The sequence below is a fragment of the Acanthisitta chloris genome, unplaced genomic scaffold, assembly GCF_000695815.1.
Source record: "Acanthisitta chloris isolate BGI_N310 unplaced genomic scaffold, ASM69581v1 scaffold12280, whole genome shotgun sequence".
NCBI lineage: Eukaryota > Metazoa > Chordata > Aves > Passeriformes > Acanthisittidae > Acanthisitta > Acanthisitta chloris.
Window position 1 is genome coordinate 137236 of NW_008652317.1, and position 17095 is coordinate 154330.

Here is a 17095-nt window from a genome sequence, read left to right on the forward strand (position 1 = left end):
CCATGTGGGCCCATTGTAAGGGGTGTTAGCACCATGCAGTGGGATGTTTCCAGTTAGCTATGCCAAATATTCCCTGTTTGCCTTGCAGGATGTGGTGGGGCAGCAGGGACTGATGAAGGTCCCTTCTTGCTGTTTCTAGGCATGCTGGATCAGAAAGAATATCTTGAAAGGGGAGGAGGGTGCATTATGCTCACTTCAAGAGACTTCTGGAGCACAGGGAGGGACATGGAAAGCCACAGACTTGGCAAAGACAGAACTGGTTGAACAGACAGAGAGTAGGACCTTCTATGGGAACAGGGAACTTACAAGCTTTGAGTGTGACATTCTTGAGGATCCAGAAACACTGAGTATCACTGTGCAATCTAACACGTATTGTGGGAATTTTGACCTGAATTTGTCTTTTGTTTGTTTTTCTCTGCAGACTTTTTTAGTATTGCATAGGGACTATTGGGACATTAGAGAATTCTGCTGACTCCCATGAAGTTCCTACCTGCCCTCTGCTTTTCAGTTGAGAAGGTCAGTCAAAAATCTGAGACAAAGCACATATGAATATTCATCCAAGAACTAATTCCTCCCCTGTGTCTATCCTGACCTCTTGCATCTTAGACAACTAGCACAGGCTTAAAAGTGTAAGTAAAACTAAAATTTCCTGACCTAACACTGAGATGGCAAAGCCAGGTCAGAGAGCAGGAGAGGAGAGGGAGCAGACAAGAACTGGGACAGATGGAGAGCAACTGCAGGAATCATGGCTCTTGCTTCTTTGCCAGTGGAAGCTGCTGCCCCACACAGTTCAGTTGGCTGCACACCATAAGTCTCCACAGTGGCTAGAATGGCTTTCTGAGCCACTGGAGGAGATGATGAAAGCAGTAGGCTTACTACTTTGCTATTCTAGGGGACAGGCTAATTTGCACGTGCCCTGAAGCTGACCCTACTATCTTTGTCTCAACCTTTTTTCATCTGCAGGGTCAGCTGTTGCAGACGTCTATTATGTGTTTTTAATTTTAAAAGCTACATTATAGAGAATTTTCTCCACATAAGTATATATGTACTTTTTTGATTTGTCAGGTATTTTATCTCATATAGCTGTATGCCTATAGAAAAAGCTATTGTGTGGATAAAACTGAATAAACAAACTCAAACCCCAGAAATTTTTAAAAGTTTTTCAGATTCATCAGACATGTAGATATGTAAATTTTCCTTAGCCATGGTACCCTTTCCTAGGAATAAATTATTTCATGATACTCTTGCTGCTATCATCCGCAACTCCCTGTAGAGCCCAAAGTAATTTACTTTCCTTGTTTTAGCTACCAATTTATTTTATGCTAGCCTGGGATTTCTTTTTATTCTGATGTGTTTTTTGCTTGGCTTTTTTGAACTTTTAGCATAATACTTTGCACAAAGTGTGCCTTAATCCTTACGCATTTGTTGTTGGGTTAAGTTATGGGGTTTTTTTCAGCTTTGAGAACCTCGAAGTAAGGTACATTAGAATTTTCTCACAGTGGGCATCAGAAATGTAAATTTTTCACTTTTGGCAGTCAAAAAAATTTCCTGTCACAACAGAAAGGAATGCTTACTGTACTTACAGGTGACCATGTGTGTCTTAACAACCACATCTCTCCTACTCCCTCTTACAGAAAAATCTTTTGTCTTACCTTGTCCAGAGATACTGTCTTGGTCAGCTTCCTTGAAAGGTGGTTCTGTTATGTCAATCAGTTCTTTCTTCTTCTCAGCTTCACTATCCTCATCTCCAGCTTGCAGGACACTAGGTGGGGTAAAACTCTCTGGGATATAAATTGCCAGTGTGGTAGCCTGTTCCACTGGAGACTCATAGCCATCGGTAATTAAGTCACTGGTAACAGAATCATCTGCTGGAGGATGCAAATAGGAATCCTCTGGTTTTGGAGGACTGCTAGTGCTACCCAGAGCACTGAAAGGCACTGTGAAAATTTGGTGGTCAATAGAAGTAACTTGTGTGTATGGAAGAGATCTGTCCTGATATGGTTCTCTGGAGGGTTTGGTTGGGAACTCAGGTTCAGATGTAATAAAATTATTGAATTCTTCAGGGATGCTGATCTCTTCACTTAGAGCAGGGCTTTCAGTTGTAAATTCATCAAACGAGATCTCTCCTGTTTGGTCCACTGTTGCTGGGCTGGGGTAACCCAATGGGAGTTCCACACTCATGGATTCCTCCTGAAAAAGTTTTTTAAAAGTAGATTTCATTATTATGTCTTAGTTTGATTGCTAAAAAGGCCAATAATCTTTAGCCATCCAAGCTTGCAAATAGCTAAGCCAACAAAGAATCATACTATTGTTTGGGTTTGATGGGACCTTAAAGACTATCTAGTTCCAGCCCCCATGCCCTGGGCAGGGAAACCTTCCTGTTCAAGGATGTTGCTCAATGCCACATCCAATATGGGCTTGAACACTGCCAGGTATGGGGCATTCACAGGTCCTCTGGACAACCTGTTCCAATCCCTCCCCACCCTCAGGGTAAAGAATTTCTTCCATATACCTAACCTAAATTTCCCATATTTCAGTTCAAACCCATTACTCCTTGTGCCATCACTAGAGTTCCTGATGAGGAGTCCCTCTCCACCTTCCTTGTAGGCCACCTTCAGATACCAGAAGGCTGCAATGAAGTCATGGGATGTATAAAATGTTTGGCACATGCATGTGATCCTAACCACATTACCAGTAATTTTAAAAATGGTCAAAGAAATATGAACTTCACTATCCCTGTCAATTGGTCTCCTTCTGTCATTAAGATGTACTACTGAACTGGTGAGACATTGTTTACTTTGTAATTTAAACTAGAAAAAGTAATCAAGCAGAATTATTCACCTGTAAATGCTCTAAACATTATCCCTGCTGCAGCATAGCAACACAATCATCCTTACAACCTGTACAAAAGGCATATCTCTTATTTTAGCATAAGAAACTTTTCTTGCATGTTTATGTACTGTTTAATTTCATTTCCCATGGAGAAATAAACAAACATGACAACCAGTATTAACCTACCAAATCGGGGCCTGGCAGAGGAATAGTGACCATGCCTTGGATATCATTATCAAAATCACTAGGTGGTATAATAGATTCTGAAAAAAAAAGAAAAAAATCAAAACCATTAGAGAGTGAGAGGGGAAAGAACATTTCAGTACTGTCACACTGAAAACTGATCAAAACACAAACTCAGTAAAAAACAGCACTAAACTGTTCTCCATCAAAATATTACTTTCAAAAATCCATGTTAAGAAGAAAGAGGCATCAATTTCCATTCAAATGGGCAATTATGAGGAAAACCAAATTTTATGTGCAGTATTCTTTGTACGCTTTATTTAGCTTAAATGGGATAGGTCTGCAGAGAGCTGAACCATGGAGGAATGCTTAAAACCAGCTGAAGTAAGAACTGCTCAGTTAAATCTGTATGGGCTATGATGACTCATTATATTGTGTTGTTCATTAAGCCTAAATTCATTTCAGTTTTGCACAGAGTCCACACCATTGTTAATGTCAGTGTTTTGGCTTTACTGCCCTGTTGCTCCCTTCACCCCCTAAGAGGAGCTCTTTAAAAGTACTTGCATGCAAGTTGTTTTTCTAAAACTGGTTATTCAAAATAACTATTATGGAAAAGTTGATAAAAATAATTATTAATGAAGTGTTCTATATCCATTTTTTTTCCTTGGGACTTTTAATCAACATTAAAACATGGCATTTTATTATTACAGAGAGTATTCATCTGAACTTTTTTTTTTTGGCAAGAAAATGCTGCTGTTTGTAAATGAAACACTCTAGCTAAAATTTGGTAGGTGTTTGAAGGTTGTTTAGGTAAATATACAGATGAAAAAAATATTTTAAATTGTTTTACCTGTTTTTAACCCTCCTCCCCAAAACTAGGGGTATGTTAGCTTTGCAAAAATCATTGATGGACAAAGAAATATTTATCAGCTGAATTACTGAACAGGGTGAAGGTCTTCAACCTTCTGCTGGAGATCTTCACAGCCAGCTTGTCATCTACACTCCCTCTGTGTTTCAGAGAGTGAGTGAAACACACCTTTACTGATTTTAGCTTGGGATCAGATGCTCTTTGAGGTGTCTGTCTCTCTGACTTCACTGAGAGGTTAAATGGCTTGCTTACAATCAAGATAGTGCTAACAGAAAGCTAATTTTATGCTAGAAAAGCCAACACTTTTTGTCTTAGCAAACAAAGGACACTATCCATACTGGGGAAATAAAATGATATAGTGAATATCCATAGTATTTCTTTTGTTTTACACCTCTTAATTATCTTAGTGTGCAAAATATCTAGATTTTCTAAACAAAAATAACCCCAATCCAAAACAGACCAACCAACCAACCAAAAAAATGGATCCTCTAACGAGATTGGAAGTTAGGCTTTATAACCATAAAGGCACATTTTGATAGAAAATTTAACTTATTCCTCTGCATCCTTTGGATGCTATGCAACACTAAGAATGGGATATATCAAATGAAAACGATCTGTTAGAGATGCAAATAACACCCTACTGAAATTGCATCAGTTTGGAGAGGCAAGGTACAGAATTGTGCCTGGCACCCTCCTGCCTACTGACCATCAGTAAACTGAAGTGTTCCAAGGTCCATTGGCAAGGATTGGTCTTCATGGAGTGCAGTGGCAACCAGCTGCTGAAGGTCTGTTACTGTGAGTTTAGTTGCTGATATCTCCCTCTCTTCCAATGGAGAAATTGGAATTTTTTCACTTTCAACCTTATTAGATCCAATAGTTGAGATGTCATCTGCTGTGCCTTTGGGTTCGAAGCCATCTCTCTCAAAGTTCACCACATATCGTGCTATGGTGCTGCTTGATCTGCAAGGGGAAAAGGCAAAAATAGCCAGTGCAGCAAAATCAGTGACTGGCTGAGAAGAGATTTTACAAACAAACAAGCAAATATGCAACCAAAACATATTATCTTCTCTAAAAGGAATGCAGATTTACTTCTTTCTAATGAGACTGTCACCTTCAAATTACTTTTGCTATACCTAAACCCTTTTTTCCTTCCATGTATAATTTTTAATAAAAATTCCAATATTGAAGAAAATTATAACCATGTTCAAACATAATCTAGTTTAATCTGACTACTCAGAAACCTGTAGAACTGGTAATATAGTTTGAAGTCCTTGACTACTGATTCGAACAGCCATAAATGCATTCTGGGGTTACTAGAAGCCATAATCACACATTAATTAAGCAGGAGACTACGAAAAGGGATTAAACAGTTCATAAAACTACAGATAAGCAAAATTCTTATCACAACTGAGGCAATATTTTGCTCTTTTTTGAAGCACAGCAAGAAAGTTAGCTAATGTGGCAGGCAAATAACTTTTCACAATGGGACTTAGCTTTCCAAGTCCAGTGGGTGTATAGCTTCTCCCTAGATGCACATGTTTAACAGAAGTCTTAAATGTTCAGCATTATTAATACATCACTTTTCATAATTTACCTAATTTAAATGAAAAATAATGAGTGCATCGTAAACATTTCTACTCCCCTACATTGCTTTTTGACAATATCAAATGACTGTAGAAAGAGGAATTTCAATTTATCCAGTATGTGCTATGTATTAACATTGTATGACATTGCAAGAACTCAGGAAAAGCATTAGACAAGTCTTTCTTTTAAAGTATGAGTAAATGAGAAATTCTGGAAACTGCTAGACAAATTTTTCCCCATCAGCAGTTTTAAGAGGCAACAATAGACTCTGTAGCTGTTTGCATTACCCATCAAAAGCTCCCTGCATTTTATCAAGGTTGTAACTGGTCTTTTTGCTGTTCTATCTGGTTTGATAATGGAGATAATAAAGCAAATTCTACATACATATTGAAGATAATGGATATATGGGAATACAGCTAGGAATCAGCGGATCAAAATTGAAAATTTCAATATAAAGTTCCTCTGTTTTTCACTTGCTTTTCATCTTTAGTCATCTGAATGTGAATTTTTTTAGGTCAAACATTTCCTTTCTTTCAGACAGATCCTGACTAAATTTGATTACATGAACTTTTCAGATTAAAATAAAAGCTGTCCCTGCTGTTTTATATCACAGATTTTGAGATTTTGTACTTAGGCAGAACATCATCAATTCACTTTGTCACATCAAGATAAAGGACATTTACAAATGTATCTATGCACATAATAAAAGGATTAATAATAATAGTGACTAATAATTAGACTATAAAATTATTAATCTCGATTATGAATAACAGAAAAATTACCCATCTTTCTCCCTCTTCTGTCTTCATTTCATCGCAGAAGAAAGGGTGTGAGAAAGGATTGCAAAAGAAAGGAAAAAATCATTTGTTCATTTACCAGTAAATCATTCAGTCATACACATCCCAAACATCTTTTGAAAATTTAGCTTATCTTCTATGTGTCATCGATAATTTTTATCTCTGTGTGAAAATGACACTCTACTCTCCATTATTTCACTTTTTCCCTTCCAAACAATGGGAATCACCACACTGTGAGTGGCACAACAGGAATTTTACTTTACCATGATAATTTGAAACCTCAGCTTTCCTATTTCCCACCTCAAATGGTGCAATTTGAGCAGTGTCACTGCTAATCTCTATCTCTATAATGGCAGTGAACACCTGGGGCAATAGTAGCAGTGATTACTGTTACCACACGTGGTGCTTACTCAGATTCTAGTCATGGGGGTAACTTGAACTATCAATTACCTCTGGAAGACAGGCTTATGTTGACCTTCTGTATATAATGCTCTGTTATTTTCCCTGATGAATTCTTTAGAATATCTATAATGTTGTCCTTCCATAATGCCTTGTGGGAAATGCTGCTAATATATGTAGTAACATGGCTCAGGAGCAACACCTGTCTTTGCTGATCTGTAACTCTCAGGAGCTAATTAAATTACTAGATGATGGGAATCAATCCTGGTCTTCCACACTGGTGAATGTACTTTCATATCAGCTCCTAAACCCAACATATTAAACAGAAATGGATCCCAGATCTCCTGGAGTCACAACTGAAAGAGGTTAGTTATTGCAAGCTTTAACTATGAGATGCTATTACAGCTTTTCTCCACTTGTTCTGCAGTAGACAGATTTTTGTTTTATTAATTTCATTATAAAAATGTAAGCAAGTAATTTTCAGTCTATTTTGCACTTCTCACTCCTTTTCCCAAGCAATTTTGCAGGGAAAAAATGCTAGGAAGAAGGATTTTCTTGCCTAAAATTTCACTGCAGTCTCAATGTTCTTCAACATTTATTAAATATTACCAGAAGGACTGAGTGTTCCTGATGCTGTGCCATAAGCCCACATAAATTTGCCTATTTTTCCAGCTCTTTATTCCTTTTCAATTTTGTATTGTTTCTTAGTATTAGTTATTTGTTTTCCGCTTGATTCTTTGCACAATGTGCCCTTATCTATAGAAGCAGAACACAGTTTTTGACCTCCCCTTCCTCTGTAGATTCTCTATTGAAAAAGTACACAAGAGCTTGTATTAGTAGTAAACATTCCAGGAAGCTAAAACTAAAAGAAATGGCAAGACAGAACACAAATTTACTGAAACAAAAAGAAAAAAAAACATTTTTAATTGTCTAAAACACCCAGGAAACAATTACTGGAAAAGTTTAATATGTGTGAACACATATCCTCCTGCAATCCTGTCTTGCCAAGCCACCTTCCCTGTGATCTATGAAGGGCATAGGGTCCACACAGAAAAAAATAATCATCTAAATAATCCTACTGCTAACTCTCTTTACCCTGTCATTTAAAAAATCCCTTAATACAGGGTCAATTAGAAAACAATTCAAAGAATGTATTGTATCTTTCACCCCAGAATGAAAATTACTTGTACCCAGTAATTCAAAAACTCACAGTCTCACTTGGGATGTGTTTCCATTTCTTGCCATATTGTCTCTGTGATATTCCCAGAAAATTCTTTTCTGTTTACAGTAATACCCTACTGTTCTACAGGTCTCTTCATCTTGGAGGGCAAGAAGGAAGAGGAGAACCCTAGCAGTCAATAGATAAGAGATCCCCATTTTCTTACTTACTTAAATCCTAATACACGGATTTCTTTGAATCCTGGAAGTTTTTCAAATATTTTTTTCATCTATAGAAAACCATAAAAAAATTAATTCATTGTAAGATCCATGACTAAAAAGCAAGCACAGGTTGACTAACTAGACAATACTTTTCATATTTCAGAAAGAGCTTTAGGAAACAGTCTCAACTGTCCTCTTTGTCATATCATAATTACTCATCTTAAGCACAATACTTGAATTGTATATACTGATTATATTACCTGTTAATAGGCAAAATGAATTGGAAAATACAGCTTCTTTTTTTTAGTAATGTAATTATGCAAATCAGTGATAATCTAATTCATAAGAGAGCAAGTCAAACAACAGGAATCAAATGGTTTTCTTATTTTCAGCAGTTTTTGTCCATGAATAATTTTATGATTCAAGTCACGTGTAAATTGTTAATTACTTAGAAATATTAACCAAATGCAGATGGGTTTAGATTATTTAACAAATAATTTATAAATTAAAAACTTCTAACTTCTCATACAAATAGAGTAACAATATATTTTTAATTCTAATGTTAACAATTGTACAATTACATGGCCTTGAATAGAAGAGGCATTATATGTGAAGCAAACAAAGTCTTAAGGCACTTCTGGTTTAGGGTAATACTAGAAATCTCCAGAGAAACCATTTTTTATCAGCTCTGCCAAGACATCCTTCACCATTTTTCTATGCATATCTGGAACTGATGCAGGAAAGCGAAACAGCTCACACTAAGGAATCCTCATGAAACTGACGAGAAGTTTAAGTTAATTTTACTAGGAAAACCTTTTGGGAATTTCAAGTCATTAGCTACTATCTATTAAATTGGTAACTGAACCTTCAGTTAATATTATTAATTATATGAAAATACCACAGATGTTCCAATTCTTACAGAATCTGTGGTAATGTGCAACAAAATGAGTGTAAATCCTTTGAAGAACAGTTCAGACAACAGTAGCTAATTACTTCTAACATTTATATTACAATTCTCATTAGGTTTATTGTCAAAATTAAATTTTGACAAAGTACTGTCCGTGAATTCCTGATTAAACCTGAACTAACGTTATTCTGTTCATCCATTACCTGAGGCTCTACTGCTGTCAAAGATGTTGGCTTGTTAGCTTGGCAGCTGAGCAGATGGCTTAAATGAGAGGAAAAGCTGACTACATTAAGGAAAACTGAAAGTCTTGAGACAGCAGGATTGTCAAAATTAAATTTTGACAAAGTACTGTCCGTGAATTCCTGATTAAACCTGAACTAACGTTATTCTGTTCATCCATTACCTGAGGCTCTACTGCTGTCAAAGATGTTGGCTTGTTAGCTTGGCAGCTGAGCAGATGGCTTAAATGAGAGGAAAAGCTGACTACATTAAGGAAAACTGAAAGTCTTGAGACAGCAGGACAGGAAATAATTCTATTTCATGGTGGATGTAGTTTCATAGTGTGAAGCTCATCCAAGGTACAAAGCCAACATTTTTGCATTCACTCAGCCTCCTTACCTGCAGCTGAAATTTGGCAGCTAGTTGTCTGTACTGTGGGGAGTCAGGATCACTAAGTTCATCTGTGTACTCCTGATCTGTGAGAGTGACACTGAATTCTACCATTTGCTCCACAGGCAGTTCGGGGACTGCATTTGTTCCCAGGTCCTGGAAAAAAAAGGAAAGGAAAAAAGTGAAGACGTAAAATTATATGATTTCCATCCCCCCCCTTTTCAGTATTTAATAGGTAGAAAGATTCCCTTTTAAGCTTATTATGCTAATAAACCCCTTCAGTCCCACTAATTGAAACAGAGGGGAAGCACTTGTGGTTTATAAGCATGAAGTGCTTGTAAGGCTTCCCCTTGTTTTCTGCTAGCTGAGATCAGAGGGAAGAGGTGAGTGAAAAAGTAGGGTAGGAAAACAGGCAGCCCTCACCTTCACAGGAGTCTTTGTGTCATTAACAATTTCGTTGAGCAGAGTGCCATTAGGTGCATATGGAGACAGGGGTGTGCCAGGAGAGCCTGGGGGGTTAAAAGCAAAGTCAGGCAAGAAGTTTGCACATCAAAGGTGAAGACCTTTCTCTGTTGGGCAGGTGTCAGCTCCTTGTAGCAGTTTTTCTTAGGCAGGGTGTGTTGGAACACAAGCCTGTGCCAGTGGAAGGTGGGCATGGGTAAAGCTGCTATGATTTACACAATAGACAGACTTTCTTCCAGGTCAAACATCAGGAGCATTGCATGTGTGTGACTAAAGGCAAAAAATGGCACTGACTATCCATCAGTGAAATGGTGTGAATTGATACTATTTTATCATTTCTTGTCATGCCACATCATATATCACCAAATGAATAAGCTTGATTTTGCCAATTGAGATCTTTCTCTCTATGACAACCACCTGCCTTTGGGCTCAATTTAAAGTGACAAGAGGCTTTGAGAAAGTTTTCCAGCTAGAGGCAAAATTACTGTGCTGAAAGTCCTTATCAATAAGATTCTGTTATATTTGGCCCTCATAATAATATGTGTGCTAGTTGTTTCCTCCTTGAACCAAAATGCTCATATTTACATATTTTTATCTCTGCATGAATTTCTAATGCTACTTTAAAGAACTGTAGTACAAACCAGGGTTGGTAGGTCTAATTTGAATAATCTGATGAAATTATTATCTTGGAATCACTATGACTTTCTTACTAATGTCAGTCTTTATTTGCATCCACTTGCTTATATTGGTTAACAAAATACAGCAGCTGACACTCTAAATGCTATTTTATAGCTGAAGAAAATTTAGCTCTGCTATCTAAGAGTGAAACTAGGAAAACATATACATATAAAGACTGTCAAAAAATCTGGAATGCATTTGAGTAGTAGATATGCTGTAAAGAGATCAAAAATTGCTTCTTAAAGATAGTTTTGCTAAGGCTTTTTAATTGTACTTCACTGCCCTTGTCATGCTCCTACCACATTCATTAAATTACAGCCTTTTAAGACCTGAAGATCACTGGCCTTAGCAATTCTATTTTATGAGAGACATGCAACAAGCAGATTTGATTTTACCTGTAGAAATGGAAGGAATTTCTTCTAGCTTTTTGCCTGCTTTCTCTGCAGATATTTCATCTTTCCTATCAATCAAATAGAAATGAGTGATTTAATTATTTGCATGCTGTACTGGCAATGACTACAGTGCAAAAAACCATCTAGAAATGAGCCCTATATTAAGTGTAACTTAAATGAGAGAAGTTATTTTGAATGAAATATTTTATAAGCTGGTTAAACAGGCAATGGAACAGTAGAACATATTTTATATTCAACAGCTTATATATTCTTTCCTCTCCTTCAATATAATATTTGCTTTTACAGTGAACAAAAATACTCATATGATATATTCCTCCACCAAGGACTACCAGTCCTGTCAGGAATCTGCTCATGAGCTTTCATGACTGATTTTCTTCATGCAACCAGAGGGATGGGATCACAGAGATTAAATCAGCGCATAGGGTCTGCTTTTTCGTTCCCTTTGAAGCCAACAAATGGTTGACCAGTGTTTGAATGGAAGCAAGACTTCTTGTACATAATCTGAACCAATGGTTGTCCTTTTCTATATCTCATCCTGTCAAGATAGTTCAGTGTGAGATTTGGGCTTCTAATTTTAGAGCCAATGGATATTTCATGGTTTTAATGGTGTTTCATATAGTGTGGTGTGAGGAGAGGAATGGGTGGACTTACTTTTCAATTGTCAGCCTGCAACCAAATAATGATAGTTTTAAGACAGATTCCTGGATCCAGATTATTATGAGATGTAGGAATGTTTATGATTGCACTTGGATGCACATGGGTTAATGTCTACCATGGTGCCCATGGAAGACAGCTGAAAACTCAAGTAAGAATATGGTGGGTATGGTGTAAGGTTGCCTGGCTTGTATCACAAGATTTGGTTTTGCATTGTTGATATTATTTTCTGTTGTAAGTCTTACAGTGATGTGGCGGTGAATACATTTTGTAATTGTGACTGTTAACTTGCCCAAAAACCCAGAAGTTGCATGTACATCTAAGTACATTTTATAATAGAGGTGTTACATATTCCTGCAGTTAAGGATATAGAATAATTTCTGCTCTAAACCTAATTTAGAAAATTCATTTGTAGCTTTTGGAAAAATTTAGATTCTTAGATAAGAATCTTCTGAGGATATTTGAGATTTTTCTTTCCTGAGATTGGGGTGTGAAGGTTGTTGTAGAGTGTGGAAAAAACCCACAGCATAAAATAAAAAGGTCAATCATGGAAATAAATGAGGACAGAATTCCTCAAAATTTCTACAGTGCATGCAGATAGAGTATTTTTGAAAACTGGTATGAGTGAAAGACCTAAGGGCATTGCAAATGTGTAGTGTGGCATTAACTGAGAAGAATAAAGCTTGTGGCATAGATAGAAAAGATGTCTGAGCTGCACTGCTATACAGGAGTAACCTAGGTGTTTAATAACATAAATAACATGAACAACAACTGATTTACCTCATCCTCTGGATATCTTGTGTGGTGAAAACCAAAGTGTTATTTGTAATTTTCTCACAATGTTAATTAATTATGTGTTGTGTCTTTAACTGGAGAATGATCTCTCTATATGGCATCTACAGAAGATACAAAATGTTTCTCAAGACACACAGCAGTAAAGATGAAGTCTAACTCTGCATAATCATGGTTGTCTGTATTTCCAGCTAAAATACGAGTAATTTCATAGTAAAGATGAAGTCTAACTCTGCATTTCCAGCTAAAATACGAGTAATTTCATGGAATTTACATCACCTTCTGAATTTTGTCTAGGGAAAGCCATATCGGTCACAAAAATATAAAAACTCTGAGATCAGTCACTTCACTTAATGTCTTGCTGCTGCTGTTTGCACTAGGCTAAATGAAAAGACCTCCCTTTGGACTTCCAGGTGAGTTTAATTAGGTCCTACATTATTGAAAATACATTTCTGAGAAAAACACTCAAATCAACCATGTCAGAATGAATAAAGGTACATTACACCTCTGTGGTACTGGGACAGTGTAACTTATGAAAGGAAAAGATTATTTTCCTGAAAATCAAAGTAAACTTGAAGGAAAGATAAAATACATTAATCAGAGAAATTGTGGAAAATGATTTGTCTAGCTGTGCTATAGTATTTATATGCAGAGAGATGGAATTCAGCATTGTAACTTTAATCCTGCCATTCTCAGACTTCTGAGTGTTGCCAGGATCATACTTTTTTTCAAAGGGTTTACAGAACAAAGTATCACATTAATGAACACTGTCATGATGTATAAAAATACAGGAGAAAGCTAAATTGAAGGCACAGAGTTTTCATATTGTCACTTAATGTAGCCACTCAGATAAACCTTTGTTAAACTCTCTCACTTTCCTTTTGAGAATTAGAGCATTTTTTGTCACACATCCAAGCAACACTAATCTAATGAAAAGCTGTGGCTCTGTCAGGGTTTCGTGCTCACATTAGTCTGAGAAAACATTCTGTGGTGTCTCGAAGTGAACAGGTAACTCAGACATTTGGCCACTTCCATTCTTTATGATTCAGTTACTGTGTACTATGGTACATACAGTACACACATCTCTCACAGCACACACCAAATACACCACAGTGCTATCTGTGTATCTGTTCACATCCACACACATCTACACATATCTTTTTCTAAAAGAGGCAGTAACATCAAGTGGCAAGGTTCTACTTGTGCTACTTACCTTTCCTGGAACGTTCTATGTTTTACTCGCTGCAAAAAGATTAAGAAAAACAGCATTTTACTAGTGGGTGTATCCAACCATTGAGCAGAAGCCTGTTAGCCCTTTCGTTTACTAGACTTTTATGTTTTCCTTCTAAGACATGCCCCCTCCTCTTCCTGAGCAATGCTTTGCCCTTAAACAAGTAGATGGGGAGGGACTTGGAAGTCTCTCCCTGTTGCTAAACAAATGTCATCAATCCTTACCCGTTGGATTATTTCCAGGTGCTCTTGGGAATTGCTGAAGTTTTTGCCGATGTCGAATATGCAGAAGGTTTCCCTCTGGCAGGCAGTAACCCAGTTCTGATATTCAGAAGTATCAGGAATCCGATCCAGAAAAATCCGAAAGGCTTCCCAGACAGCTTCCTGGCAGACTGAGTAAGAAGAAAGGGGCTGGGGATAGATGCTTTATACCCAAAAGTAAACTTGAAAGCCTTTTAGAAGTGATTTGGTATTTACTTGTTTATGCATTCATCATTCAAGATGAAGGAACAGACTTCTTAAAAATGCTGATCAACATTCAATGCTTTTAGAGAAGGGGATTTTCATACTTACTAGAAAAACCATTTTAGCAAAAACTTACTAGCAATTTAAAAGCTGTTGCCTTTAGCACTTTACTTTGCAAAGCTCATTACTGTGAGATAGGACATTTATTTTCAGTACTTGATACCTGCTTTGACTTGGAGTGAGATCATTATCTGCATTATCTAAAATATCAGGGTCTCTGAAATTAGAGTAGTCAGTTTCTCTAGGTATACTCTTAACTTGCTGTAGGGGTGTACTCACCTAGCTGTGTTAGGGCACCTCAATAATACCTCAGGAACGACCTGCCCTCCCAGCAGCTGCATGTGGAGCAGATGTGGTCAGATTATTAAAAAGGAACAGGTTGTCTTTTGAAGAGATTTATTCATTATGAGCTAGCAGTGAAAGGTACTTTCTATCACCTTTTTGCCACATCTTTCTGGTGTCTGTTTTTCTGAGCAGCAAGTACTGAATAAAGATATACTATCCGATGAAAAGTAATCCAGTTACCAGATAAATGTGACACATGACCAGCTGAGGAGGCATTGTAGTTGATTCCATGCATTCTCCCAGTTTGCCCCACATGAGCCACTGTCCTCATGGTGACTTAAGCTATGGAGTGTTTTTTCAGAGTTGATATAGGGTCACAGTAGGCTCAGGTTATCCAATAGCAACTGTCTGGGTTCCTATACCTGATCTGTTTTGTGTTGTGTGCTCATTCCTGTAAGCACAGAGTATATATATATATATATATTTACATATGTGTATATATATATGTAAAAAAATGTGTGTAACTTTTCTTAGAAAGCAGAACAATTTTCTGAAGAACTGATATGATCCATAGTCCTATCACAGATCCAAATGTGTCATGGGACTTGGAGGGGTAGAAGTGGTCTCCTAGAGTTTAGGCACAGAAAATAATAGACTTGAAAGTGTATCAAGCAGGATAGTCTGTTTTCAGCCCAATCAGGTATATAACCATTGAATTTCAGGGACTTTCAGAATTAATTATTTTTAAAGGAATGTTTTTTGGATCAGCCTCCCTAACAAGTTTCAGATTTCTGTCTAATGCCCTTTGGATGCCACAGTGGATACTAAATACTTTTGTATCTATAGGAATAGCTACAGACATTGATGTAGTTTTCCCATGCTGCCTATAGCAAGTGGCTGCTGGAGTAAACTTTTTGCAGCTGTACATCCAAGTTTCATTTCAGAGAGAACTAGCTGGTTCCCTGAAAGAGAGCTGAGGAGCTTCCAAGTTACATAGGTGTATGTGAATGTTTGGAGGCAGATATGGAGGAAAACTAGATAAGCAAAGGTGATTTAGAACTCTCTAATGTTGCCTTAGACACCTGCATCCCAGAAATGCTGACTAGGTTTTAGAATTAGCTTTGGCCTGTCTAGTTGCAAGGCAAAAATATGCATTTTTCTAATACACATTGGAGCAGCCACAGAATGAAAGACTGGGAGGAGTAAAACGAGGAAGAGACAAAATCTGAAAACCAGGAGGCTGTTTGCACCATGCTTCTCTAGGGACCTAAAATTGGAGTGGTAACTCTACAGGCTCTCTAAGGGTAAGGGAGGTAAAATAAAAGGCTTGGGAGGAAGTGAATTAGTTGAGAAAGGGCAGAAGAAATATTTGAGACCTTTCAAAAATAAGATTCAGTTAATTTCATGAGCTGCTGGTAATTATCTCACTGTCTCTTGCATACCAAAACTGCCACAAATTTAATGTAACTACAGATACAGGAACATATTCGTGTAATGACCAATTAATAATTTCATTACTTGTCTGAAACAGGTGGGATTAATTCTGAGTAGCAGTGGTGGTACTTGATTGCACTTTTGAGAAAGGTGATACATCTTTACCCAGTAATGGGAACAAAATTTGGCCTTCATGTTCAGCAATGCTAGAACACTGTTCAATTACACAGAGTTCATTAGTCCTTTAAGTACATTGCTTTATTTTCTTCTGGCAACTGTCTATCTTGAACCCTGCTGATGTACATGTAACATTTGATTATCTGTGTAAAAAAAAGAAGTATAAAGCAAATAGCACATACACTGCCTAAAGGTGAAGAACAAGATTCTGGAAAACTACTGTGTTTCCTCAATTAAAAGAAAGACTTTGTAGGAGGAAGTACATGCTACAATAATCATCTTACCTCTTAATCTATAGTAAGCTTGGTGACTGGCTAAAATCTGCTTCACTGATTCTTGTGGGCAAACTTTCACACCAGTTGAGAAAAAGGATGACCTCTTTGTTCGGTGTTTTGTCGTGTCAAATATCCTCCTTATGGTTGATACTCTGGATCTTTTCGTTGTTCTTTCTGTTTTCTCTGACCCTGAGGCATCTGCAAGATGTTTGGCTTCAGCACGGTTTATTTTATTAGGAATTTCTGCAAAAGATAAAATGTAAGCATGCACATAAATATACTTTGCACAGGCAGTAGGTATCCAATGCAAGATCATGCCTGGAAAATGGGCATGAACTTCAGAGGTATTTTTGTTACACTGTAATAGTGTCAATGCCCTGACCGAATTAATAGGCTGAGGAGAAGCATCCTGTGATCACATGGAGGAACTGGGGCTCAAGAGACTGGGTAACTAATTTCCTTCTATGTCAACATGTGACCCCAGGACACATAGGGTAAAAGTTTCAGAAGCCCTAAATCCTGTTTTCCAAAGCGACTTTGGATTAGATCCACAAAGGACACTTAAGTGCTTGAACTTCATGCTGCAGCATCTCGTTTGTGAGCACATTGCC

General features: G+C 37.3%; 1 protein-coding gene across 1 annotated transcript in view; it reads right to left on the bottom strand.

Annotated features, from left to right (window-relative positions):
• The window catches only part of IMPG1 (interphotoreceptor matrix proteoglycan 1), a gene marked incomplete at its 5' end in the record, with an annotated part of 36162 nt that extends 19435 nt beyond the window's left edge, over positions 1–16727 (bottom strand). The window contains 11 exons of the mRNA XM_009076969.1: positions 1653–2190; positions 3019–3095; positions 4590–4843; positions 6250–6270; positions 8053–8111; positions 9569–9715; positions 9983–10068; positions 11095–11159; positions 13772–13800; positions 14014–14180; positions 16494–16727. Coding sequence (XP_009075217.1) covers positions 1653–2190; positions 3019–3095; positions 4590–4843; positions 6250–6270; positions 8053–8111; positions 9569–9715; positions 9983–10068; positions 11095–11159; positions 13772–13800; positions 14014–14180; positions 16494–16727 — 1677 coding nt within the window. The remainder of the gene's footprint in view (positions 1–1652; positions 2191–3018; positions 3096–4589; positions 4844–6249; positions 6271–8052; positions 8112–9568; positions 9716–9982; positions 10069–11094; positions 11160–13771; positions 13801–14013; positions 14181–16493) is intronic.
• Positions 16728–17095: the final 368 nt, after the last annotated feature.